A 22,607-nucleotide genomic window follows, 5' to 3' on the forward strand; every position below is an offset into this window, starting at 1 on the left:
CAGCCACACCAATCACACCATATAACTTGTGATCTAAACCCAGTTAATAGCATGATAATAGAGGAGCCTCTAGAAAAGATGGCTCACTACAGCAATAACCCGATTTTTTGGTAACAATAACTATGTACCAGTATTGCGGACAATCCGCACTTGGGATGGGCGCCCAGCATCCACTACGGACTATGAGAAATAGAATTATCGGTAAGTAAATTCTTATTTTCTCTGACGTCCTAGTGGATGCTGGGGACTCCGTAAGGACCATGGGGATTATACCAAAGCTCCCAAACGGGCGGGAGAGTGCGGATGACTCTGCAGCACCAAATGAGAGAACTCCAGGTCCTCCTCAGCCAGGGTATCAATTGTGTAGAATTTTACAAACGTATTTGCTCCTGACCAAGTAGCTGCTCGGCAAAGTTGTAAAGCCGAGACCCCTCGGGCAGCCGCCCAAGATGAGCCCACCTTCCTTGTGGAATGGGCTTTTACAGATTTTTGGCTGTGGCAGGCCCGCCACAGAATGTGCAAGCTGAATTGTACTACAAATCCAACGAGCAATAGTCTGCTTAGAAGCAGGAGCACCCAGCTTGTTGGGTGCATACAGAATAAACAACGAGTCAGATTTTCTGACTCCAGCCGTCTTGGAAACCTATATTTCCAGGGCTCTGACAACGTCTAGCAACTTGGAGTCCTCCAAGTCCCTAGTAGCCGCAGGCACCACAATAGGTTGATTCAGGTGAAACGCTGAAAACCACCTTAGGGAGAAACTGAGGACAAGTCCTCAATTCCGCCCTGTCCGAATGGAAAATCAGATGAGGGCTTTTACAGGATAAAGCCGCCAATTCTGACACGCACCTGGCCCAGGCCAGGGCCAACAGCATGACCACTTTCCATGTGAGATATTTTAACTCCACATATTTAAGTGGTTCAAACCAATGTGACTTTTGGAACCCAAAAACTACATTTAGATCCCAAGGTGCCACTGGAGGCACAAAAGGAGGCTGTATATACAGTACCCCTTTCACAAACGTCTGAACTTCAGGGACTGAAGCTAGTTCTTTTTGGAAGAAAATTGACAGGGCCGAAATTTGAACCTTAATGGACCCCCATTTCAGGCCCATAGACACTCCTGTTTGCAGGAAATGTAGGAATCGACCTAGCTGAAAATTCCTCCGTCGGGGCCTTACTGGCCTCGCACCCCGCAACATATTTTCGCCAAATGCGGTGATAATGTTTTGCGGTTATATCTTTCCTGGCTTTGATCAGGATAGGAATGACTTCATCCGGAATGCCTTTCTCCTTCAGGATCCGGCGTTCAACCGCCATGCCGTCAACCGCAGCCGCGGTAAGTCTTGGAACAGACAGGGTCCTTGCTGGAGCAGGTCCCTTCTTAGAGATAGAGGCCACGGATCCTCCGTGAGCATCTCTTGAAGTTCCGGTTACCAAGTCCTTCTTGGCCAATCCGGAGCCACGAATATAGTGCTTACTCCTCTCCATCTTATAATTCTCAGTACCTTGGTATGAGAGGCAGAGGAGGGAACACATACACTGACTGGTACACCCACTGTGTTACCAGAGCGTCTACAGCTATTGCCTGAGGGTCCCTTGACCTGGCGCAATACTTGTCGAGTTTTATAAACATGTGGAAGACTTCTGGGTGAAGTCCCCACTCTCCCGGGTGGAGGTCGTGTCTGCTGAGGAAGTCTGCTTCCCAGTTGTCCACTCCCGGAATGAATACTGCTGACAGTGCTATCACATGATTTTCCGCCCAGCGAAGAATCCTTGCAGCTTCTGCCATTGCCCTCCTGCTTCTTGTGTCACCCTGTCTGTTTACGTGGGTGACTGCCGTGATGTTGTCCGAATGGATCAACTCCGGGTGACCTTGAAGCAGAGGTCTTGCTGAGCTTAGAGCATTGTAAATGGCCCTTAGCTTCAGGATATTTATGTGAAGTGATGTCTCCAGGCTTGACCATAAGCTCTGGAAATTCCTTCCCTGTGTGACTGCTCCCCAGCCTCGCAGGCTGGCATCCGTGGTCACCAGGACCCAGTCCTGAATGTGCGGCCCTCTAGAAGATGAGCAACTCTGCAACCACCACAGGAGAGACACCTTTGTGCTTGGTGACAGGGTTATCCGCTGATGCATCTGAAGATGCGACCCGGACCATTTGTCCAGCAGGTCCCACTGGAAAATTCTTGCGTGGAATCTGCCGAATGGGATTGCTTCGTAGGAAGCCACCATTTTTCCCAGAACCATTTTATTGATGTACTGAGACTTGGCTCGGTTATAGGAGGTTCCCGACTAGTTCGGATAACTCCCTGACTTTCTCCTCTGGGAGAAACACCTTTTCTGGACTGTGTCCAGGATCATCCCTAGGAACAGAAGACGAGTCGTCGGAATCAGCTGCGATTTTGGAATATTGAGAATCCAATCGTGCTGCCGCAACACTACCTGAGATAGTGCTACACCGACCTCCAACTGTTCCCTGGATCTTACCCTTATCAGGGAATCGTCCAAGTAAGGGATAACTAAAATTACCTTCCTTCGAAGGAGTATCATCATTTCGGCCATTACCTTGGTAAAGACCCGGGGTGCCGTGGACCATCCATACGGCAGCGTCTGAAACTGATAGTGACAGTTCTGTACCATAAACCTGAGGTACCCTTGGTGAGAAGGGTAAATTGGGACATGAAGGTAAGCATCCTTGATGTCCCGAGACATCATGTAGTCCCCTTCTTCCAGGTTCGAAATCACTGCTCTGAGTGACTCAATCTTGAATTTGAACCTCCGTATGTAAGTGTTCAAGATTTTAGATTTAGAATCGGTCTCACCGAGCCGTCCGGCTTCGGTACCCCAACAGTGTGGAATAATACCCCGTTCCCTGTTGCAGGAGGGGTACCTTGATTATCACCTGCTGGGAATACAGCTTGTGAATGGCTTCCAAAACTGCCTCCCTGTCAGAAGGAGACATCGGTAAAGCCGACTTTAGGAAACGGCGAGGGGGAGACGTCTCGAATTCCAATTTGTACCCCTGAGATATCACCTGAAGGATCCAGGGGTCTACTTGCGAGTGAGCCCACTGCGCGCTGAAATTCATTGAGACGGGCCCCCACCGTGCCTTATTCTGCTTGTAAAGCCCCAGCGTCATACTGAGGGCTTGGCAGAGGCGGGAGAGGGCTTCTGTTCCTGGGAACTGGCTGATTTCTGCAGCCTTTTTTCCTCTCCCTCTGTCACGGGGCAGAAATGAGGAACCTTTTGCCCGCTTGCCCACGAAAAGACTGCGCCTGATAATACGGCGTCTTCTTATGTTGAGAGGCGACCTGGGGTACAAACGTGGATTTCCCAGCTGTTGCCGTGGCCACCAGGTCTGAAAGACCGACCCCAAATAACTCCTCCCCTTAATAAGGCAATACTTCCAAATGCCGTTTGGAATCCGCATCACCTGACCACTGTCGTGTCCATAACCCTCTACTGGTAGAAATGGACAACGCACTTAGACTTGATGCCAGTCGGCAAATATTCCGCTGTGCATCACGCATATATAGAAATGCATCTTTTAAATGCTCTATAGGCAATAATATACTGTCCCTATCTAGGGTATCAATATTTTCAGTCAGGGAATCCGACCACGCCAACCCAGCACTGCACATCCAGGCTGAGGCGATTGCTGGTCGCAGTATAACACCAGTATGTGTGTAAATACATTTTAGGATACCCTCCTGCTTTCTATCAGCAGGATCCTTAAGGGCGGCCATCTCAGGAGAGGGTAGAGCCCTTACAAGCGTGTGAGCGCTTTATCCACCCTAGGGGGTGTTTCCCAACGCACCCTAACCTCTGGCGGGAAAGGATATAATGCCAATAACATTTTAGAAATTATCAGTTGTTATCGGGGGAAACCCACGCATCATCACACACCTCATTTAATTTCTCAGATTCAGGAAAACTACAGGTAGTTTTTCCTCACCGAACATAATACCCCTTTTTGGTGGTACTCGTATTATCAGAAATGTGTAAAACATTTTTCATTGCCTCAATCATGTAACGTGTGGCCCTACTGGAAGTCACATTTGTCTCTTCACCGTCGACACTGGAGTCAGTATCCGTGTCGGCGTCTATATCTGCCATCTGAGGTAACGGGCGCTTTAGAGCCCCTGACGGCCTATGAGACGTCTGGACAGGCATAAGCTGAGTAGCCGGCTGTCTCATGTCAACCACTGTCTTTTATACAGAGCTGACACTCCTTCCAACAGTTCATCCACTCAGGTGTCGACCCCCTAGGGGGTGACATCACTATTACAGGCAATCTGCTCCGTCTCCACATCATTTTTCTCCTCATACATGTCGACACAAACGTACCGACATACAGCACACACACAGGGAATGCTCTGATAGAGGACAGGACCCCACTAGCCCTTTGGGGAGACAGAGGGAGAGTTTGCCAGCACACACCAGAGCGCTATATATATATACAGGGATAACCTTATATAAGTGTTTTTCCCCTTATAGCTGCTGTATCTTTTAATACTGCGCGTAATTAGTGCCCCCCTCTCTTTTTTAACCCTTTCTGTAGTGTAGTGACTGCAGGGGAGAGCCAGGGAGCTTCCCTCCAACGGAGCTGTGAGGGAAAATGGCGCCAGTGTGCTGAGGAGATAGGCTCCGCCCCCTTATCGGCGGCCTTATCTCCCGTTTTTCTATGTATTCTGGCAGGGGTTAAATTCATCCATATAGCCCAGGAGCTATATGTGATGCATTTTTTGCCATCCAAGGTGTTTTTATTGCGTCTCAGGGCGCCCCCCCCCCCAGCGCCCTGCACCCTCAGTGACCGGAGTGTGAAGTGTGCTGAGAGCAATGGCGCACAGCTGCAGTGCTGTGCGCTACCTTGTTGAAGACAGGACGTCTTCTGCCGCCGATTTTCCAGACCTCTTCTGTCTTCTGGCTCTGTAAGGGGGCCGGCGGCGCGGCTCTGGGACCCATCCATGGCTGGGCCTGTGATCGTCCCTCTGGAGCTAATGTCCAGTAGCCTAAGAAGCCCAATCCACTCTGCACGCAGGTGAGTTCGCTTCTTCTCCCCTTAGTCCCTCGATGCAGTGAGCCTGTTGCCAGCAGGTCTCACTGAAAATAAAAAACCTAAAACTAAACTTTTCACTAAGCAGCTCAGGAGAGCCACCTAGTGTGCACCCTTCTCGTTCGGGCACAAAAATCTAACTGAGGCTTGGAGGAGGGTCATGGGGGGAGGAGCCAGTGCACACCAGGTAGTTCTAAAGCTTTACTTTTGTGCCCAGTCTCCTGCGGAGCCGCTATTCCCCATGGTCCTTACGGAGTCCCCAGCATCCACTAGGACGTCAGAGAAATTTAGTTGCTGTGCATTATTGCATTTACATACCATCTGTGTTTGATTATTATACTACCCTGTGCATTTTTGCATTTCATATACATTCAGTATTTATTATTTCACCCTGTGCATCGGTGCACTTATGTGCATTCTGTTATCTCCACCTGTGCATTTAGCAGCGTTACTAAGGTTGTGTCCAGTGAACGTCTCACTGTACTGCATTTACTCTTGCCCAGCCTCCAATAGTTGCCTTGTCCTTACATAAGACCTGGGTGCATCTGAGTACGGAGTGGACCTAATTCACCCTGGAAAGTCAGCTGCTTAAGGTGAAGCCTAGCATTGCGGGAGGCTAAAAGACTGCTGGGCAAGGGTAATTGCATGAGCGTCATCAAGTACCACCCGGAAAGCCTCTTAACTGAGTAGTCCACATAACAAACACTCACAGACGCCACCCTCTCCCTGTCTCCAAAGGGTCACAGCATGTCAATCATGTTGTGGCTTAGGGGGCACTGCAACCGAAGTTACAGACACAGATCAGGAAACATCTGAGTTGTACGGAAACCATCATGTTTGTGTATAAGGCTGAATCAGGCCCTTAATCCAGTGATGCAGAAAAAAAACTAAGCTACTGTATAGCATGGATGTTATTTAAGCCATTATATTGTATGTGTCTTTTGTGTGTGTAAAATTGCACTAACAACACACAACTGGAAAGATTCCAAAATATGTACAGATAATGCCCTCCGAGTCAGCTTCAGCAGCATAGATGACGGTCAGACACTGAAACGTACTGCTAGTTATAGTATTTGTATTGCATTTGACCATTTAAAACTAAATTACCTTAATCAACATGGACAACTATGAAACAACTGCCTCTCCCTATCATACCTGCAAAGGGTACAAATTTACTGAAGAATTACCGTAATTAATCATGCACCAAATTAGAGCAGAGAGATTGTATAATATTATAAAGTACTTTGCTGAAATGGATTGATTAGTAGTGAGTAGGACATAACACTGAAACATGCTGCTTTGGCAACAACATTAGGCAAATCTACTGTATACTGCTTGTATATAAGCACATTTACACAACACATAACAGATATTCCTTCCTCTAGCAAAAGACACAAATGAATGTCTTTGAAACTGAGCGCTTAGACCAGGCATGTCCAAACTGCGGCCCTCCAGCTGTTGTGAAACTACAAATCCCAGCATGCCCTAACAGTTTTGCTGTCAGTGAATGCTAAAGCTATGTCGGCATGCTGGGATGTGTAGTTTCTCAACAGCTGGAGGGCCGCAGTTTGGACATGCCTGGCTTAGACCATCTTCCTAGTATATATGCAAGCTCTGCAAAAATGCATTGCTTTATTCAAAGGCTTCTTCCAGAAAACATGCAATAACTTATTCATTTGTATTCATGCGGCTTTGTCTATTCTAGTGAGACTATTAACAAGAACTGCATTGTTTGCAAAATTCCACCATGGACCTTTAGCATGTCAAGGCTGATAGAGTATTTCCATGAATGTGATCTGAGGGATCGTTCTCTTGTCTGATGTTGAAAGTTAGGAAGAGAGAGAGGCCAGCCCACCTAGTCTGCTAAGTTTAAAACAGATGTTCTCGGCCACAGTTTATATTCTGGTTCCCAATATTCGTACTTCCCTAGTATTACATAAAACAAACTATAAATACTATAGTGGAAATCTATAGTGCATTGTTTCCCAACCTTGTTTCTCAAGGCACACTAACAGTGCAGGTATTAATGAAATCCATGCTTGAGAACAGATAGTTAAATCAAAATAACTTGCTAACCTTAAAACCTGGACTGTTAAGCTAGATACACACTACGTAATATTTTAGAGCATATCGCTCAATTTCACCCTTTTCAGCGATATAATTTCTAATATTGCCCACTGTGTATGCACTATGGGGTATATTCAATTAGGGTCGAAACTGTCGTCTTGTCGAAAAGACGGCAGTTTTCGACTTTTTCAGGTCGGAAGGGGCTCCGACCTATTCAGTCCTGAGCATTTTTATTCGACAAGTCGGGAAATTCGACTTGTCGAATAGTACGTGAATTGGCGGTATAGCTGCCAATTTGCGTACTTCTGCGGGAAACGGGGCCAAATCCGACAGGTTTTGGCCCCGTTTCCATCCATCTCAGTTCGACTTAAAAAAAAGTCGAACTGAGATGTGGGATCTGAGAGGAGGAGAGGGAGGAGAGCTGCGGCCAGACGGGGGAGAGCCTCGGGCAGACGGGGGACAGCAGCGCTACAGCACAGCGCTGCAGGAGGATGTGTAATAGCCGCCGCTCACGGCAGCATCCACCCAGCTTCAGCAAGTGAGGTCCCGCTTGCTGGAGCTGGGTGGACGCAGCCATGAGGTCTGGCGGCTATTACACATCCTCCTGCAGCGCTGCTGGCCGCGGCTGTCCCCCGTCTCCCCGCTGCTTTCCCCCGTCTGCCCGCGGCTCTCCCCCCTCTCATCTCAATTCGACTTTTTTAAAGTCGAATTGAGATGGGCTTTGAATAGCCCTTGTCGGATCCATTCTGACAAATGCATGTCGGAATGGATCCGACCCTAATTGAATATACCCCTATATTGTTAACAAGGCACGCTCCCGCTAAAGATATATCATTAAAGATATTGTTGTGTGTGCATGCAGGTCAATTTTGGCTATGTCGGGCAATGCATGTTCGGGCCGGCTGCGGGGTGACGTCCCTGAACAATGTTGTTAGTGATATCATTCAGTGTGTACGCACTATATCGGCCACCCGAGGGTATAGAAAACACTCAACGGCATCCCTCATGGAACGTATTGCCCAGTGTGTACCCAGCTTTAGTGTATCTTGAGGACCATGGTTGGGCACCCCTGCAAAAGTAGTTAGAGAGCTTATATATTTATCACACCATTCCTATGATATAAACATCCCCCCCATCATGTATTGTTCTACAATGTATGCCCCTACTTGCATACAGGAGATCCCAGAGGGGTGGTGGAGTGGGAGGTGCGCAGAGTTTGGTGCAAGAAATCATGTCACTGCTTAGTTACTGTATGTAATGCCATAATCATGCAGCAGGGGGGAGGCATGGCCACCATGGAGTAATTCAGTACAAATTTTGTCATAAAGTCTACAGACCCTGGAGGCTAGCCTACTATCCTGGGAGTGCGGGGACCTGCAAAAAAGTTCGAAAAACTACAGGACATTATGAAAAAGTAGAAAAGTATTTATGCATGATATATGTTCCTTGGTGTATTGTGTTTCATCTCCACTGGAACACATTTTACTTGTGTTAGATATGTATTTTATGTCATATAAATTACATTTTTAAATAACAATGTGGCTTTCTATCTGATACCAAATGCTTACATACCATAAAGATGGAAATACATTCATGCAACATAAATCTACACACACAAAACATTCTCAAAACACATGTTGGCATGCAATACGGAACATATTTTATCAAGATGCAAACAGTCTGCAATGGAGATTAACACAGGTCTACTGGAATGCTTTGGGACCCAGACCCTGGCCCCTACATAAATAATCCAGACATCCAAAGAGAGATGAAATCTTGTCTCTCACATTTCTTTCTAAATTCCTGGAAAATGGTCAATATTCGACACTAGTAGTAGTACCATAGACGACAGTATTCACCAGAATGCAGCCTATTCATCCACTAAGAACCAGTGGTATTACTCAAAGGACAGGTATCATGAACATTGGGGGTAATTCTGAGTTGATCGCAGCTGCAAGTTTGTTAGCAATTGGGCAAAACCATGTGCACTGCAGGGGAAGCAGATATAACATGTGCAGAGAGAGTAAGGTTTGGGTGGGGTGTGTTCAATCTGCAATCTAAATTGCAGTGTAAAAATAAATCAGCCAGTATTTACCATGCATAGAAACAAAATAACCCACCCAAATCTAACTCTCTCTGCAAATGTTATATCTGCCCCCCCTGCAGTGCACATGGTTTTGCCCAACTGCTAAAAAATTTCCTGCTGCGATCAACTTGGAATTACCCCCATTGATTCAGCCCTTAAAATGGCTCCCTTCAGGTTAAATAGACTTTAATGGTTCTTAACAGAGTTTTACATCTAAAGTTTCCTGAAGCGTATCAAAAAATATCTGTAAAGAACAAGATATGTTATTTAGTGCTTGTGTGTACAGATAAGATTCACGTAACCGTAAAATTCATACAAGTTTCTAATAAATCCCTGAGGGACTAAGGCTGGCTAACGCAATGCCTCCACAAGAGTGGCACTTCTGTCCAGAATTCTATTAGTTTGGTCTCCTCCAAAACTATCCCAGTGCTTAAGAATTACTAAAAGACAAGTGAAAAAAACTACACGTAAAAAAAACACCCCAAAACCATAAACTATAATGTAACTTAGGTCAATACATTTTTTAAACAGTAGTTGTATGATCATGAACAGATTATATTCACTCTTAGTTTTCAACAAGAATATAGGAGCGAGAAAGTGAGTTTGGCATGTAAGGGGAGTGGCTTATACTTACTATAATGCAGTTGTCTGTCAGAGTAAACATGTCATTTATTTTCAGGTGCTGAAGAGAGCTGCATCCAGAACCTATATATTTAAAGCCATCAACTGAGATCTAAAGAAAATGAAAATTAAATTATTGCTTAGGTTTTTTTATTGCTCGTGGCAAGAAAGTAATTTTCAGTTTTGTATAAATGAATGTATTCAGGGCACAGAGAAAACATAGGATCTCATACATGAATCAGATTTCATGTGCACCACAAATGAATTTGGTTTTGAACTGACACCCCAATATAGCTTCGCCAGAGCACATTTACATTTCAACCTCCCAGCATCCTAGAACACCACTTCCATTAAAGGCTTAGAATTGTCTCCTAAAATAGTGCTCAGTTCAGCCACATGTATGGCTTAGAATAATCATTACAGTGAGGGAACATCTGGACTGTTTTTATTACATCTGTCACTTTGTGTGTTTAAAGCTTCTTTTTACATGGCTTGATGTGCATCTAGAAATGCAGTTTCTCACACAAGTCAAATGAGGGGGTGGGGTGGGGTTATGTGTTTTTATGTAGTGGAAATGGTTGTGTGCTTTTCTGCAAAGCCAGGAACACTTCTACTATATGCCCTCATATTATAGTGTTTATGTTATTTTTACACCTTAATAATGTGTCAGAGCATAGCACACTGCATTCTGGTATAGTGTAGTATAGCAGGAGTACGTACTTTCAATTACAGATGAATGAATGGACACTTGTGCATTATTTGACAATTCAGCATACAGATGTAGCCACCTTTATCTTGACCGATTCTCCGCCAAGACGGACGTTTAGTCACACTAAGGCGATAGCTGAGTTTAATCACAGGCAGGCGCGTTAAGGCGATTCTGGATACTCAGCATGCATTACACATCTCCACCACTGGGTGGCTAATGCTCCACTAATCTAGTATTTTCGATCGTACAGTATAGTGGCGGATTGATCTACAGCTCTGGCAATTGGTCAGTGACGACTGTAATGTTAATACTGTAGGCGTAGCGGAAGGCGGTGGAAAAAGATGGTGACCTAAACTGTGCTTTTAAATACATGTACAGTACATGAGCGTCTGAGTTCCCTAAGGCATAATGGGAATGGTGGGCTAGCGGGAGGTGGTGGAAAATACCGTGCTTTACAAATGCGAGCGTCTGAGTCCCCTAAGGCATAAACCAACACCAATGGGGAGGGGGCCGGGCGCTGTTTGCTGTACTTTTACACATGAAATTTGGAATCTCTCATGAGGCGTCGTGCGCTAGCGATAAAGGCTCCCACCTCCCACGCTGGGGGTCCAGGGTTCGAGACCTGATGTGCTTTTTTTTTTTTTTTTTTAATTGTAATAATATACTGTATTATTTTATTTTCATTGACAGTCAATGGAAAGGTGCACACAAGTTACATATAAATCAGAGTACATCTGCAGGAGCGATTCTTTACGCTAAATGCAACTACACAGCGGAAATGAGTAGAAATGAGTGTTTTCTGACGCAACAAATAGAGCAAAACAGTACAGTAGATCTTCGGCGTTTGTGTATTGCACAGGACCTGAATTCCCTCCCTGTCTACTGCATGATCTGTGCAGGCTCCCAGGGGGGAAGGGCGATGGGGGTAGGGGGAGACGATGGAAAATACCGTGCCTTTGAAATGCAATTATATGAGCGTCCGAGTCCCCTACGGCATAAACCAACACCAATGGGAAGGAAGTGCCAACCTTTTTTTTTTAATGTGTTCCTGTGACATTCACTTTAATATTTTTTTTCTCTCTAATACATCCAATGGAAGGATGCACACAAGTTTCACATAAATCAGAGTAGATCTGCAGGAGCGATTCTTTACGCTAAATGCATCTACACTTCTGAGTGAGCAAAACAGTACTGTATATCTTCGGCATTTGTGTATTGCACAGGACCTGAATTCCCTCCCTGTCCACTGCATGATCTGTGCAGGCTCCCAGGGGGGAAGGGCGATGGGCTAGCAGGAGGCGGTGGAAAATACTGTGCTTTACAAATGCGAGCGTCTGAGTCCCCTAAGGCATAAACCAAGACCAATGGGAAGGAAGTGCCAACCTTTTTTTTTTTTATGTGTTCCCGTGAACAAGCACAAACAGCTAATTAGTACCCTAATAGAACATACTGTACAGAGATACTAAGTACGGTGATTTGGCATCCAGGAACTTACTTAGGAGCTTTTATCTCTCTCCATTATACATAGAAAGATTAAACTGGCCGCTGTACGTTACAAGCTGTTCGTGCTAATTAGTACACTAGTAGAACATACTGTACAGAGATACTAAGTACAGTGATTTGGCATCCACGAACTTAGGGAGGAGCTTTAATCTCTCTATTGTAATCTTTCGAAGTATAATGGAGAGAGATAAAAGCTCCTCCCTAAGTTCCTGGATGCCAAATTACTGTCCTTAGTATCTCTGTACTCTATGTTCTACTAGTGTACTAATTAGCACGAACAGCTTGTAACCTAGAGTGGCAAGTTTAATCTTTCTATGTATAATGGAGAGAGATAAAAGCTCCTCAGTAAGTTCCTAGATGCCAAATCACCGTCCTTAGTATCTCTGTACAGTATGTTCTACTAGTGTATTAATTAGCGCGAACAGCTTGTAACGTACAGTTGCAAGTTTAATCTTTCTATGTATAATGGAGAGAGATAAAAGCTCCTCTGAAAGTTCCTAGATGCCAAATCACCATCCTTAGTATCTCTGTACAGTATGTTCTACTAGTGTACTAATTAGCATGAACAGCTGTTTTACCGGATGCCAAATCACCGTACTAAGTATCTCTGTACAGTATGTTCTATTAAGGTACTAATTAGCACGAACAGCTTGTAACGTAGAGCGGAAAGTTTATTGTTTCTATGTATAATGGAGAGAGATAAAAGTTCCTCCCTAAGTTCCTGGATGCCAAATCACCGTCCTTAGTATCTCTGTACAGTATGTTCTATTAGGGTACTAATTAGCTGTTCGTGCTAATTAGTACCCTAATAGAAAATACTATACAGACATACTAAGGACGGTGATTTGGCATCCAGGAACTTACTGAGGAGCTTTTATCTCTCTCCATTATACATAGAAAGATTAAACTTGCCGCTGTACGTTACAAGCTGTTCGTGCTAATTAGTACCCTAATAGAACATAGAGTACAGAGATACTAAGGATGGTAATTTGGCACCCAGGATCTTAGGGAGAAGCTTTTATCTCTCTCCATTATACTTAGAAAGATTACAATGGAGAGAGATTATAGCTCCTCCCTAACTTCGTGGATGACAAATCACTGTCCTTAGTATCTGTGTACAGTATGTTCTACTAGTGTACTAATTAGCACGAACAGCTTTTAACTGGATGCCAAATCACCGTACTTAGTATCTCTGTACAGTATGTTCTATTAGGGTACTAATCAGCAAGAAGAGCTTGTAACGTACAGCGGCAAGTGTAATCTTTCTATGTATAATGGAGAGAGATAAAAGCTCCTCAGTAAGTTCCTGGATGCCAAATCACCGTCCTTAGTATGTCTGTATAGTATTTTCTATTAGGGTACTAATTAGCACAAGCAGCAAATTAGTACCCTAATAGAACATACTGTACAGAGATACTAAGTACGGTGATTTGGCATCCAGGAACTTACTGAGGAGCTTTTATCTCTCTCCATTATACATAGAAAGATTAAACTTGGCGCTGTACGTTACAAGCTGTTCGTGCTAATTAGTACCCTAATAGAACATACTGTACAGAGATACTAAGTATGGTGATTTGGCATCCAGTTAAAAGCTGTTCGTGCTAATTAGTACACTAGTAGAACATAGGCCCTCATTCCGAGTTGTTCGCTCGGTATTTTTCATCGCATCGCAGTGAAAATCCGCTTAGTACGCATGCGCAATGTTCGCACTGCGACTGCGCCAAGTAACTTTACTATGAAGAAAGTATTTTTACTCACGGCTTTTTCTTCGCTCCGGCGATCGTAATGTGATTGACAGGAAATGGGTGTTACTGGGCGGATACACGGCGTTTCAGGGGCGTGTGGCTGAAAACGCTACCGTTTCCGGAAAAAACGCAGGAGTGGCCGGGGAAACGGTGGGAGTGCCTGGGCGAACGCTGGGTGTGTTTGTGACGTCAACCAGGAACGACAAGCACTGAAATGATCGCACAGGCAGAGTAAGTCTGGAGCTACTCTGAAACTGCTAACTCGTTTGTAATCGCAATATTGCGCGTACGTCGGTCGCAATTTTAAGAAGCTAAGATTCACTCCCAGTAGGCGGCGGCTTAGCGTGTGTAACTCTGCTACATTCGCCTTGCGAGCGAACAACTCGGAATGAGGGCCATAGTGTACAGAGATACTAAGGATGGTGATTTGGCATCTGGGAACTTCCAGAGGAGCTTTTATTTCTCTCCATTTTACATAGAAAGATTAAACTTGCCGCTGTACGTTACAAGCTGTCCATGCTAATTAGTACCCTAATAGAAAATACTATACAGAGATACTAAGGACGGTGATTTGGAAACCAGGAACTTAGGGAGGAGCTTTTATCTCTCTATATTATACATAGAAAGGTTAAACTTGCCACTGTATGTTACAAGCTGTTCGTGCTAATTAGTACACTAGTAGAACATACTGTACAGAGATACTAAGTACAGTAATTTGGCATCCAGGAACTTAGGGAGGAGCTTTTATCTTTCTCATTGTAATCTTTCTAAGTATAATGGAGAGAGATAAAAGCTCCTCCCTAAGTTCGTGGATGCCAAATCACTGTCCGTAGTATCTCTGTACAGCATGTTCTTCTAGTGTACTAATTAGCACGAGCAGCTTGTAACGTACAGTGGCAGGTTTGATCTTTCTATGTATAATGTAGAGAGATAAAAGCTACTCCGTAAATTCCTGGCTGCCAAATCACCGTCTTTAGTATCTCTGTATAGTATTTTCTATTAGGGTACTAATTAGCACGAGCAGCTAATTAGTACCCTAATAGAACATACTGTACAGAGATACTAAGTACGGTGATTTGGCATCCAGGAACTTACTGAGGAGCTTACTGAGTCTCTGGCACACCCAGAACCAGAGATATCAGCACGCAAAGTGGACCCATTTTCCCATAGACTATAATGGGCCCGTTAATTCAGACCCACCATGGGTTCCGACGCTTGCCATGAGCCTTGTGGGGGTCACAGAAACTTAGGGTTGGCACCCTCCGGTAGCTAATTGTCTCCCCTTCCATACCAACCTAGTGATGAAGGCTCCCACCTCCCATGCTGAGAGTCCCAAAGTGCCAACCTTTTTTTTTTATATGTTCCCGTGACATTCACTTTATTATTATTTTTTTCTTTGTTATACATTCAATGAAAGGGTGCACACAGGTTTCACATAAATCAAAGTAAATCTGCAGCAGCGATTCATTCCGCTATATACAAATACACAGCGGTAATGAGTATAAATTAGTGTATTCTGACGCAACTAACTGAGCAACACAGTACTGTAGATTGTCAGCATTTGTGTATTGTACCTAACCTGAACTCCCTCCCTGTCCACTGCATGACCTGTGCAGGCTCCCAGGGGGGAAGGGCGATGGGGGTATGGAGAGGCGGTGGAAAATACCGTGCTCTTGAAATACAAGTATTAGCGCCCGAGTCCCCTAAGGCATAAACCAACACCAATGGGAAGGAAGTGAAAACCTTTTTTTTAATGTGCTCCTGTAACATTCACTTTATTATTATTTTTTTCTTTGTTATACATTCAATGGAAGGGTGCACACAGGTTTCACATAAATCAGAGTGGGCGGGGGATTTTCCTACATACAGTAGTATACTGTTGCACATGTCTTGTAACCTGATCGGAACTCCCTCCCTGTCTACTGCATGTACTTTGCAGGCTCCCAGGGGGGAAGGGGAAAGTGGAATGGGGGTAGGGCAAGGCAGTGGAAAATACCGTGTTCAAAGAAAAGGCATAATCAAAACCATGGGGAACTTTGCGGTGTATCATTATGTGAATTGACCTCGCTTATCCCTATCACCCCTGTTTATTTTAGCTAGGGGATTCTGACGCTCCTTCAGCATTGCCCCGTAGCCTGCAAAATCTGTGCTGTTACTTGCTCCATAGCCGAGTGCCTCCGTGGAGTTAGGAGTCACAGGCGGTAGCCATTTCAATTGAGTTTGCCCTGCTATAGAATTGTATGTGTACCGTACAGTGCATAGAACCTTGACAGTAGAAACTCTCCTGCAGCTTTGCCCTGCTTTATGTAAAACCTGTGTTTTGTCAGTTTGCTATGCGATCGAGCCCGGTGTAACGTAATGTGCATAGACCTCACTTATCTCTATCGCCCCTGTGTATTTTGGCTAGGGGATTGTGACGCTCCTTCAGCATTGCACCGTAGCCTGCAAAACTTATACCATCTCTCACTCCATATCCGAGTGCTGCCTGCCACATGGTGGGGGTTCAGGGGCAGTGGCCATTTTGCCAGTGTGCTATGCGATCGAGTCCGGTGTACCGTAATGTGCATAGACCTCACTTATTCCTATCGCCCCTGTGTATTTTAGCTAGGGGATTGTGACGCTCCTTCAGCATTGCCCCATAGCCTGCAAAATCTGGACTGCTACTTGCTCTGTAGCCTATGGCCTTCGTGGGGCAAGGAGTCATAGGTGGTAGCCATTTCTATTGAGTCTACCCTGCTACAGAATTGTATGTGTACTGTACGGAGCATAGACCCTCAACAGTAGAACCGCTCCTGCAGCTTTGCCCTGGTTTATGTGAATAAAAATAATAATAAGGTGTCTGGAAAAAACTAACATGCATTCGTACTTTAGGAATCGAACCCGGGACTATGAGTATAAGAAGCGGAACACTTCACCACTTCGCCGCAGACAGATGAATAAATCCATTGGTTTTGATTATACTGTAATGGCTACGGGATTAGGACGCTAACATACTGTACAAAATTCCTAATCTCAAGAGGCAATAGTGAACTTCTAACACATCCATTTGCAACAGTATACACTACTGGCTTTATGTTGTTTTGTCTGCGGGACTTGGACGCTCACATATTCATAAAGTACTGTAGATGGATCATATACTGTATGCTGTACTATTTGCATCTGTACCGTATATACTGTATTAAATAACGCAGCGTAATGAGTATTTACTGTATTAAATAATGCAGCGTAATAAGTATTTACTGTATGCAGCGTAATGAGATGCCTTAGTAAAGTAGTCCTTATTATATATTTCAGTATTGTATTTTACGGGAGACCACACGCATGCGCAGTGGTGAGTGTAAAAAGCGACATCTGGTGGATGATCACAGGTATTACATGTAAAGGTAACGCCAAACGCTCTCCGTGCGATTAGGTACGCCTCTCTGTGACTAGGCGCGCCTCCCTACACCCCGGGACGCTGCGTATGCTCGATCGGGACAAACGCCTCAGCCAGTCAAGATAAAGGTGGCTACATCTGTAAGCTCTATATGGACATAACAAATCACTGGAAAGCACCAACTCCAGAAGGTAATGTGGAAAATGTTAATGCCATTTTCCATTAGTCAATATTTTTCCCAGGGAGCATTGGTGGAGTCTCTATATCAATACACATTAATCTAGTAAAGCTCCGTTACCTTCTACAGCTCTTCACAGCACGGACCAGAATGACCAGCCTGGCTCTGAGGCCAAAATAGACTGAGAAGATCTGTCTGCACTCAGGGCCAGCTTAACAGCAGTGTAGGCCCCTGGGCACAGTAATGCACTGTGGCCCCTACCCATCCTCCAGCAGTAGGCGTGGGGGGTGCTATCAGCGGCAACTTTGATGACCCGCGGGCGGTAGTGGGTGTTCTATCTCCCACTCAGCATGTAGGACCTGGAGCAGTCATTTCTGCTAATTACTCCTTTACTGCACAGATGGTGGGAGATGTGGTGAGAGGGAGAACACTAAACTGTAGAAGGGGGCATTGCACTGAATGAAAGGGCCCCAGTACTTGTCTTCCAGGGCGGTAGGGGGTGTTTAATACGCAGGGGAGTGGTAGATAGTGGAGTGGGCTTAATATTCATAATTTTCTGGTGAGAGGGCAGCTTGCTTGATTGCAGATATCTCAAATTCTTGGAAATAGATTTCTTAGCTTTCAATGGGATATAAAAGTAGAGAGTCCCACCTTTCAGGAAGTACTGGGGACTTGGAGATCAGAGATCAGGAGCTAGAGCAATCCACCAATGAAATTATAAAACTGCATGCCAGGCATGTAGAGCTGGAGCAGGGACCAGCTGCTGAAAGGCTGATATCCCTGGTTCTGGGCATAGTAGAGACAAGCTGCCAGTGTCCAGTGAAAGGGGAGAGTCTCAGCTTTTAGAGTATACCCTCAGAACTACTCTAAGTCAGACAGAGCCCGAGATATCTGGGGGGAAAGAGCAATTAACAGGCTCGGATGGGGACCACTGCTTTGAAGTTGGATATCTCCGGTTTCCCAGGGCCGATTTTAAAAAATCTGGTACCCCTGGAAAGAGCGAACCCTCAGCTATCAGCATAGGGCCCTTATACTACTGGGGCCCTTGGGCAAGTGCCCATTGAGCCCATACGAAAAGACGGCCCTGTCTGCACTCTGCAGGTGGATGTTCTTTATCAGCAGTAGCCAAATTCATGCTCTAAACACCCAGGCACATTGACACACAGGACTGCAATGTATATGGTATTCTTCATGCTTTCCTTTATATTTTGGAAATTCTTATTCAAAATAAACTGTTCAAATGAAGTTGTCTACAAATTATTACAGGAGCCGGTCTTTAGGTCGACAGTAAGTAGGTTGACACTATTTAGGTCGACCACTATTGGTCGACAGTAACTAGGTCGACAGGGACTCTATGTCGACATGACAAAAGGTTGACAAGCGTTTTTAACTTTTTTACCCATTTTTTACTTTTTCATACTTTACGATCCACGTGAACTACAATTGGGAACGAAGCAAGACACGCAAGGGGACACGGTGCACTAATTGGGTTTCCCGGTCACTGTATGGAGAAAACGACACCAAAAAAAGTAAAAAACCTCATGTCGACATTTTCTCATGTCGATCTAGTACAGGGGTGGCCAACCCGCGTCTCAGCCGGCTCCTGGCCACCGCTGCCCTGGCCCCCCCTTCCCCCGTGCTGCTGCTGTCTGTGAGGGGAGGAGAGCGCAGCGTGCGCCTCTCCTGCCCCTCAATCTCCGGCAGCGGTCCGTGAGCCAATCAGAGATTGCGGACCGGCGCCTAATTGAAGAGAGAGACAGCCGCCGGAGAGTGAGGGGCAGGAGAGGCGCACGCTGCGCTCTCCTCCCCTCACAGACAGCAGCAGCGCGGTGAGTAGCACGGGGGAAGGGGGGGGGGGGGGGCTCATGTATATCTGGCACTGGGGGCATTGCTGGCACTGTGGGGACATGTATACCTGGCACTGTGGGGACACTGGCATTGGGGGCATAGCTGGCACTGTGGGGACATATATATCTGGCACTTGGGGACATATATCTGGCACTTGGAGGACATGTATATCTGGCACTGGGGGGCATATCTGGCACTGTGGGGGCATATATATCTGGCACTGGGGGCATATCTGGCACGGGGGCATAGCTGGCACTGGGGGGAAATATATATCTGGCACTGGGGGCAGAGCTGGCACTGTGTGGGGACATGTATATCTGGCACTGGGGGCATATCTGGCACTGTGGGGACACTGCATTGGGGGCATAGCTGGCACTTTGGGGACATTTTATATATCTGACACTAGGGGCATAGCTGGCACTGTGGGGACATATATATATCTGGCACTGGGGGCATAGCTGGCACTGGGGGGAAATGTATATCTGGCACTGGGGGGACATGTATATCTGGCACTGGGGGGTCATATGTATCTGGCACTGTGAGGCATATATGTATCTGGCACTGTAGGGACATATGTGTATGTGGCACTGTGGGGACATATGTTTCTGGCAGTGTGGAGGCACCCATTTTTTGACATTTTTATATGTATGTGGCACTGTACTGGGACATTATATGTATTTGGCACTGTACAACATGACTAAAAATGGAGTTATGACACAAGGTCATACTCCTACAAACGTCATAACGAAAGGTGTGCGCACAAAATGGGGTGTGGCTTTGTGAAGACTAGGCCACGCCCCTATTTTTGCACGCGCGCCTAATACTGGCTCTTGCCCTGGACTACAGATCTTTTCTGGCTCTTTGCCTCTGACTGGTTGGCCACCCCTGATCTAATACATGTCGACCTAGAGTTCCTGTCGACCTACTTACTGTCGACCAATAGTGGTCGACCTAGACACTGTCGACCTAAATCTAATCTACCTAACATACCACACCTGTTATTACCTAGATAAATAATGTACCAAATGAAAATGTAATTTGTTAACATGTAAAAATGTGGAGGCGCAGCATAAAATACTCTTTCTGGTTTGTGATGATCTGTTCCTAATTTTGCAATAATGAGATGGATGGTATAGACTTGGCTTTAATTCCTCTCACAGTAGAAGCTGGTGTGGTCGCACCATGGTTGTTGGGCTTGCCACAATAATCTGCTTGAGCCAATACACAGATAATACAAAATGAGATTTTATTTTGTGGTATAAAGTTATCTAAAACTACACATCTAAGGAGGCGCTCTGGTTGGTTGGTTTGTTTGTTTGTTTGTTTGTGTATGTATGCTGTCTTTTTGGATGTGTATAATAACCTCATTATTGCATGTTTTGCAAGGTGTGTAGCCGGCCATTACTGACTTTTATGTGACAAGTTTTGGAAGTGGATTCGTGTGTACCAGAAAACCAATGCAATTCATATGGGAAATGTGAGACATTAAAATAGGATTTTGGTTACCTACCGGTACATCCTTTTCTCGTAGTCCGTAGAGGATGCTGGGGTCCACATTAGTACCATGGGGGTATAGACGGGTCCACCAGGAGCCATTGGCACTTTAAGAGTTTGAGAGTGTGGGCTGGCTCCTCCCTCTAAGCCCCTCCTACCAGACTCAGTCTAGAAACTGTGCCCGAGGAGACGGACATCTTCGAGAGAAGTATTTAACACAGATAGTGGCGAGATTAATACCAGCTCACACATACAAGGCAAATCAAGCTAACTTAGCTTGAAAACTCAGCAACCGCTGAAACAGTACTTACCAAGTAACAATGCAGTACTTAACTAAAAACAAAGCTGTACTGAACCAGATAACAATGGCAGGAAAACTAAGCGCTGGGCGGGCGTCCAGCATCCTCTACGGACTACGAGAAAAGGATTTACCAGTAGGTAACCAAAATCCTATTTTCTCTTACGTCCTAGAGGATGCTGGGGTCCACATTAGTACCATGGGGATGTACCAAAGCTCCCAGAATGGGAGGGAGAGCGTAGAGGCTCCTGCAGAACTGATTGACTGAACTTCAGATCATCAGAGGCCAAAGTATCGAACTTGTAGAACTTTGCAAACTTGTTCGACCCAGACCAAGTTGCAGCTTGGCAAAGTTGTAACACCGAGACACCCCGGGCAGCCGCCCAGGAAGACCCAACCTTACGAGTAGAGTGGGCCTTGACAGACGTAGGACACGGCAAGCCTGCCGTAGAATACGCATGCTGGATAGTGAACCTGATCCAGCGAGATATGGTCTGCTTAGAAGCAGAACACCCAATTTTCTTGGGATCATACAGGACAAACAGAGAGTCCGATTTCCTGTGACGAGCAGTCCTCTTCACATATATTTTTAGAGCCCTTACAACATCCAAGGTCTTTGATGAAATTGAGGAGTCAGTAGCCACTGGCACAATAGGTTGGTTGATATGAAATGCCGACACAACCTTTGGAAGAAACTGATGTGTCCGGAGCTCAACTCTATCTTCATGGAAGATCAAGTATGGGCTTTTACAGGACAAAGCCCCCAACTTCGACACACATCTAGCAGAAGCTAAAGCCAACAACGTGACAGCCTTCCACATAATAAATTTGACCTCAACCTCCTGTAGAGGCTCGAACCAGTCCGATTGGAGGAACTGAAACACCACGTTAAGGTCCCAAGGCGCCGTAGGCTTCAAAAAGGTCTATACCTCAGGGAGGGCAGCAAATTGTTTCTGGAAGAAAATGGATAGGGCCGAAATCTGGACCTTCACAAATCCCAACTTCAGGCCCATATCCACACCAGCTTGTAGGAAGAGGAGAAACCGTCCCTGTTGAAACTCCACCGGAGGAAATTTCTTGGACTCACACCAAGATACATATTTTTTCCAAATTCTATGGTAATGTTTAGACGTTACTCCTTTCCTAGCCTGTATCAGGGTAGGAATAACCTTGTTCGGAATGCCCTTCCGAGCTAGTATCAGGCGTTCAACCTCCATGCCATCAAACGTAGCCGCTGTAAGTCTTGATAGGCGAACGGCCCCTGCTGCAGCAGGTCCTCCCGAAGAGGAAGAGGCCTCGGCTCTTCTTGCAGTAGATGCAGAAGATCTGCGTACCAAGCCCTTCTTGGCCAGTCTGGAGCAATGAGGATCGCTTGAACCCTTGTTCTCCTTATGAGCTTTAGAACTCTTGGGATGAGTGGAAGTGGAGGAAACACGTACACCGACTGGAACACCCACGGAGTCACTAGGGCGTCCACCGCCACTGCTTGCGGGTCCCTCGACCTGGAACAATACCGCTGAAGCTTCCTGTTGAGACAAGAGGCCATTATGTCGATCTGGGATACGCCCCAAAGATCTATTACCTCCTTGAACACCTCCGGATAGAGACCCCACTCCCCTGGATGG

The 22,607-nt window shown here is 45.6% G+C and overlaps 1 protein-coding gene across 3 annotated transcripts in view; it reads right to left on the minus strand.

Annotated features, from left to right (window-relative positions):
* Window positions 1-22,607, minus strand: part of FBXL13 (F-box and leucine rich repeat protein 13) — a 656,615-nt gene that overhangs the window by 213,244 nt on the left and 420,764 nt on the right. For all 3 annotated transcript variants that reach the window (XM_063926996.1, XM_063926997.1, XM_063926998.1), the window contains exon 13: window positions 9,845-9,943. In XM_063926996.1, coding sequence (XP_063783066.1) covers window positions 9,845-9,943 — 99 coding nt within the window. The remainder of the gene's footprint in view (window positions 1-9,844; window positions 9,944-22,607) is intronic.

This window comes from Pseudophryne corroboree, chromosome 6, assembly GCF_028390025.1.
Source record: "Pseudophryne corroboree isolate aPseCor3 chromosome 6, aPseCor3.hap2, whole genome shotgun sequence".
In the NCBI taxonomy this organism is placed as follows: Eukaryota; Metazoa; Chordata; class Amphibia; order Anura; family Myobatrachidae; genus Pseudophryne; species Pseudophryne corroboree.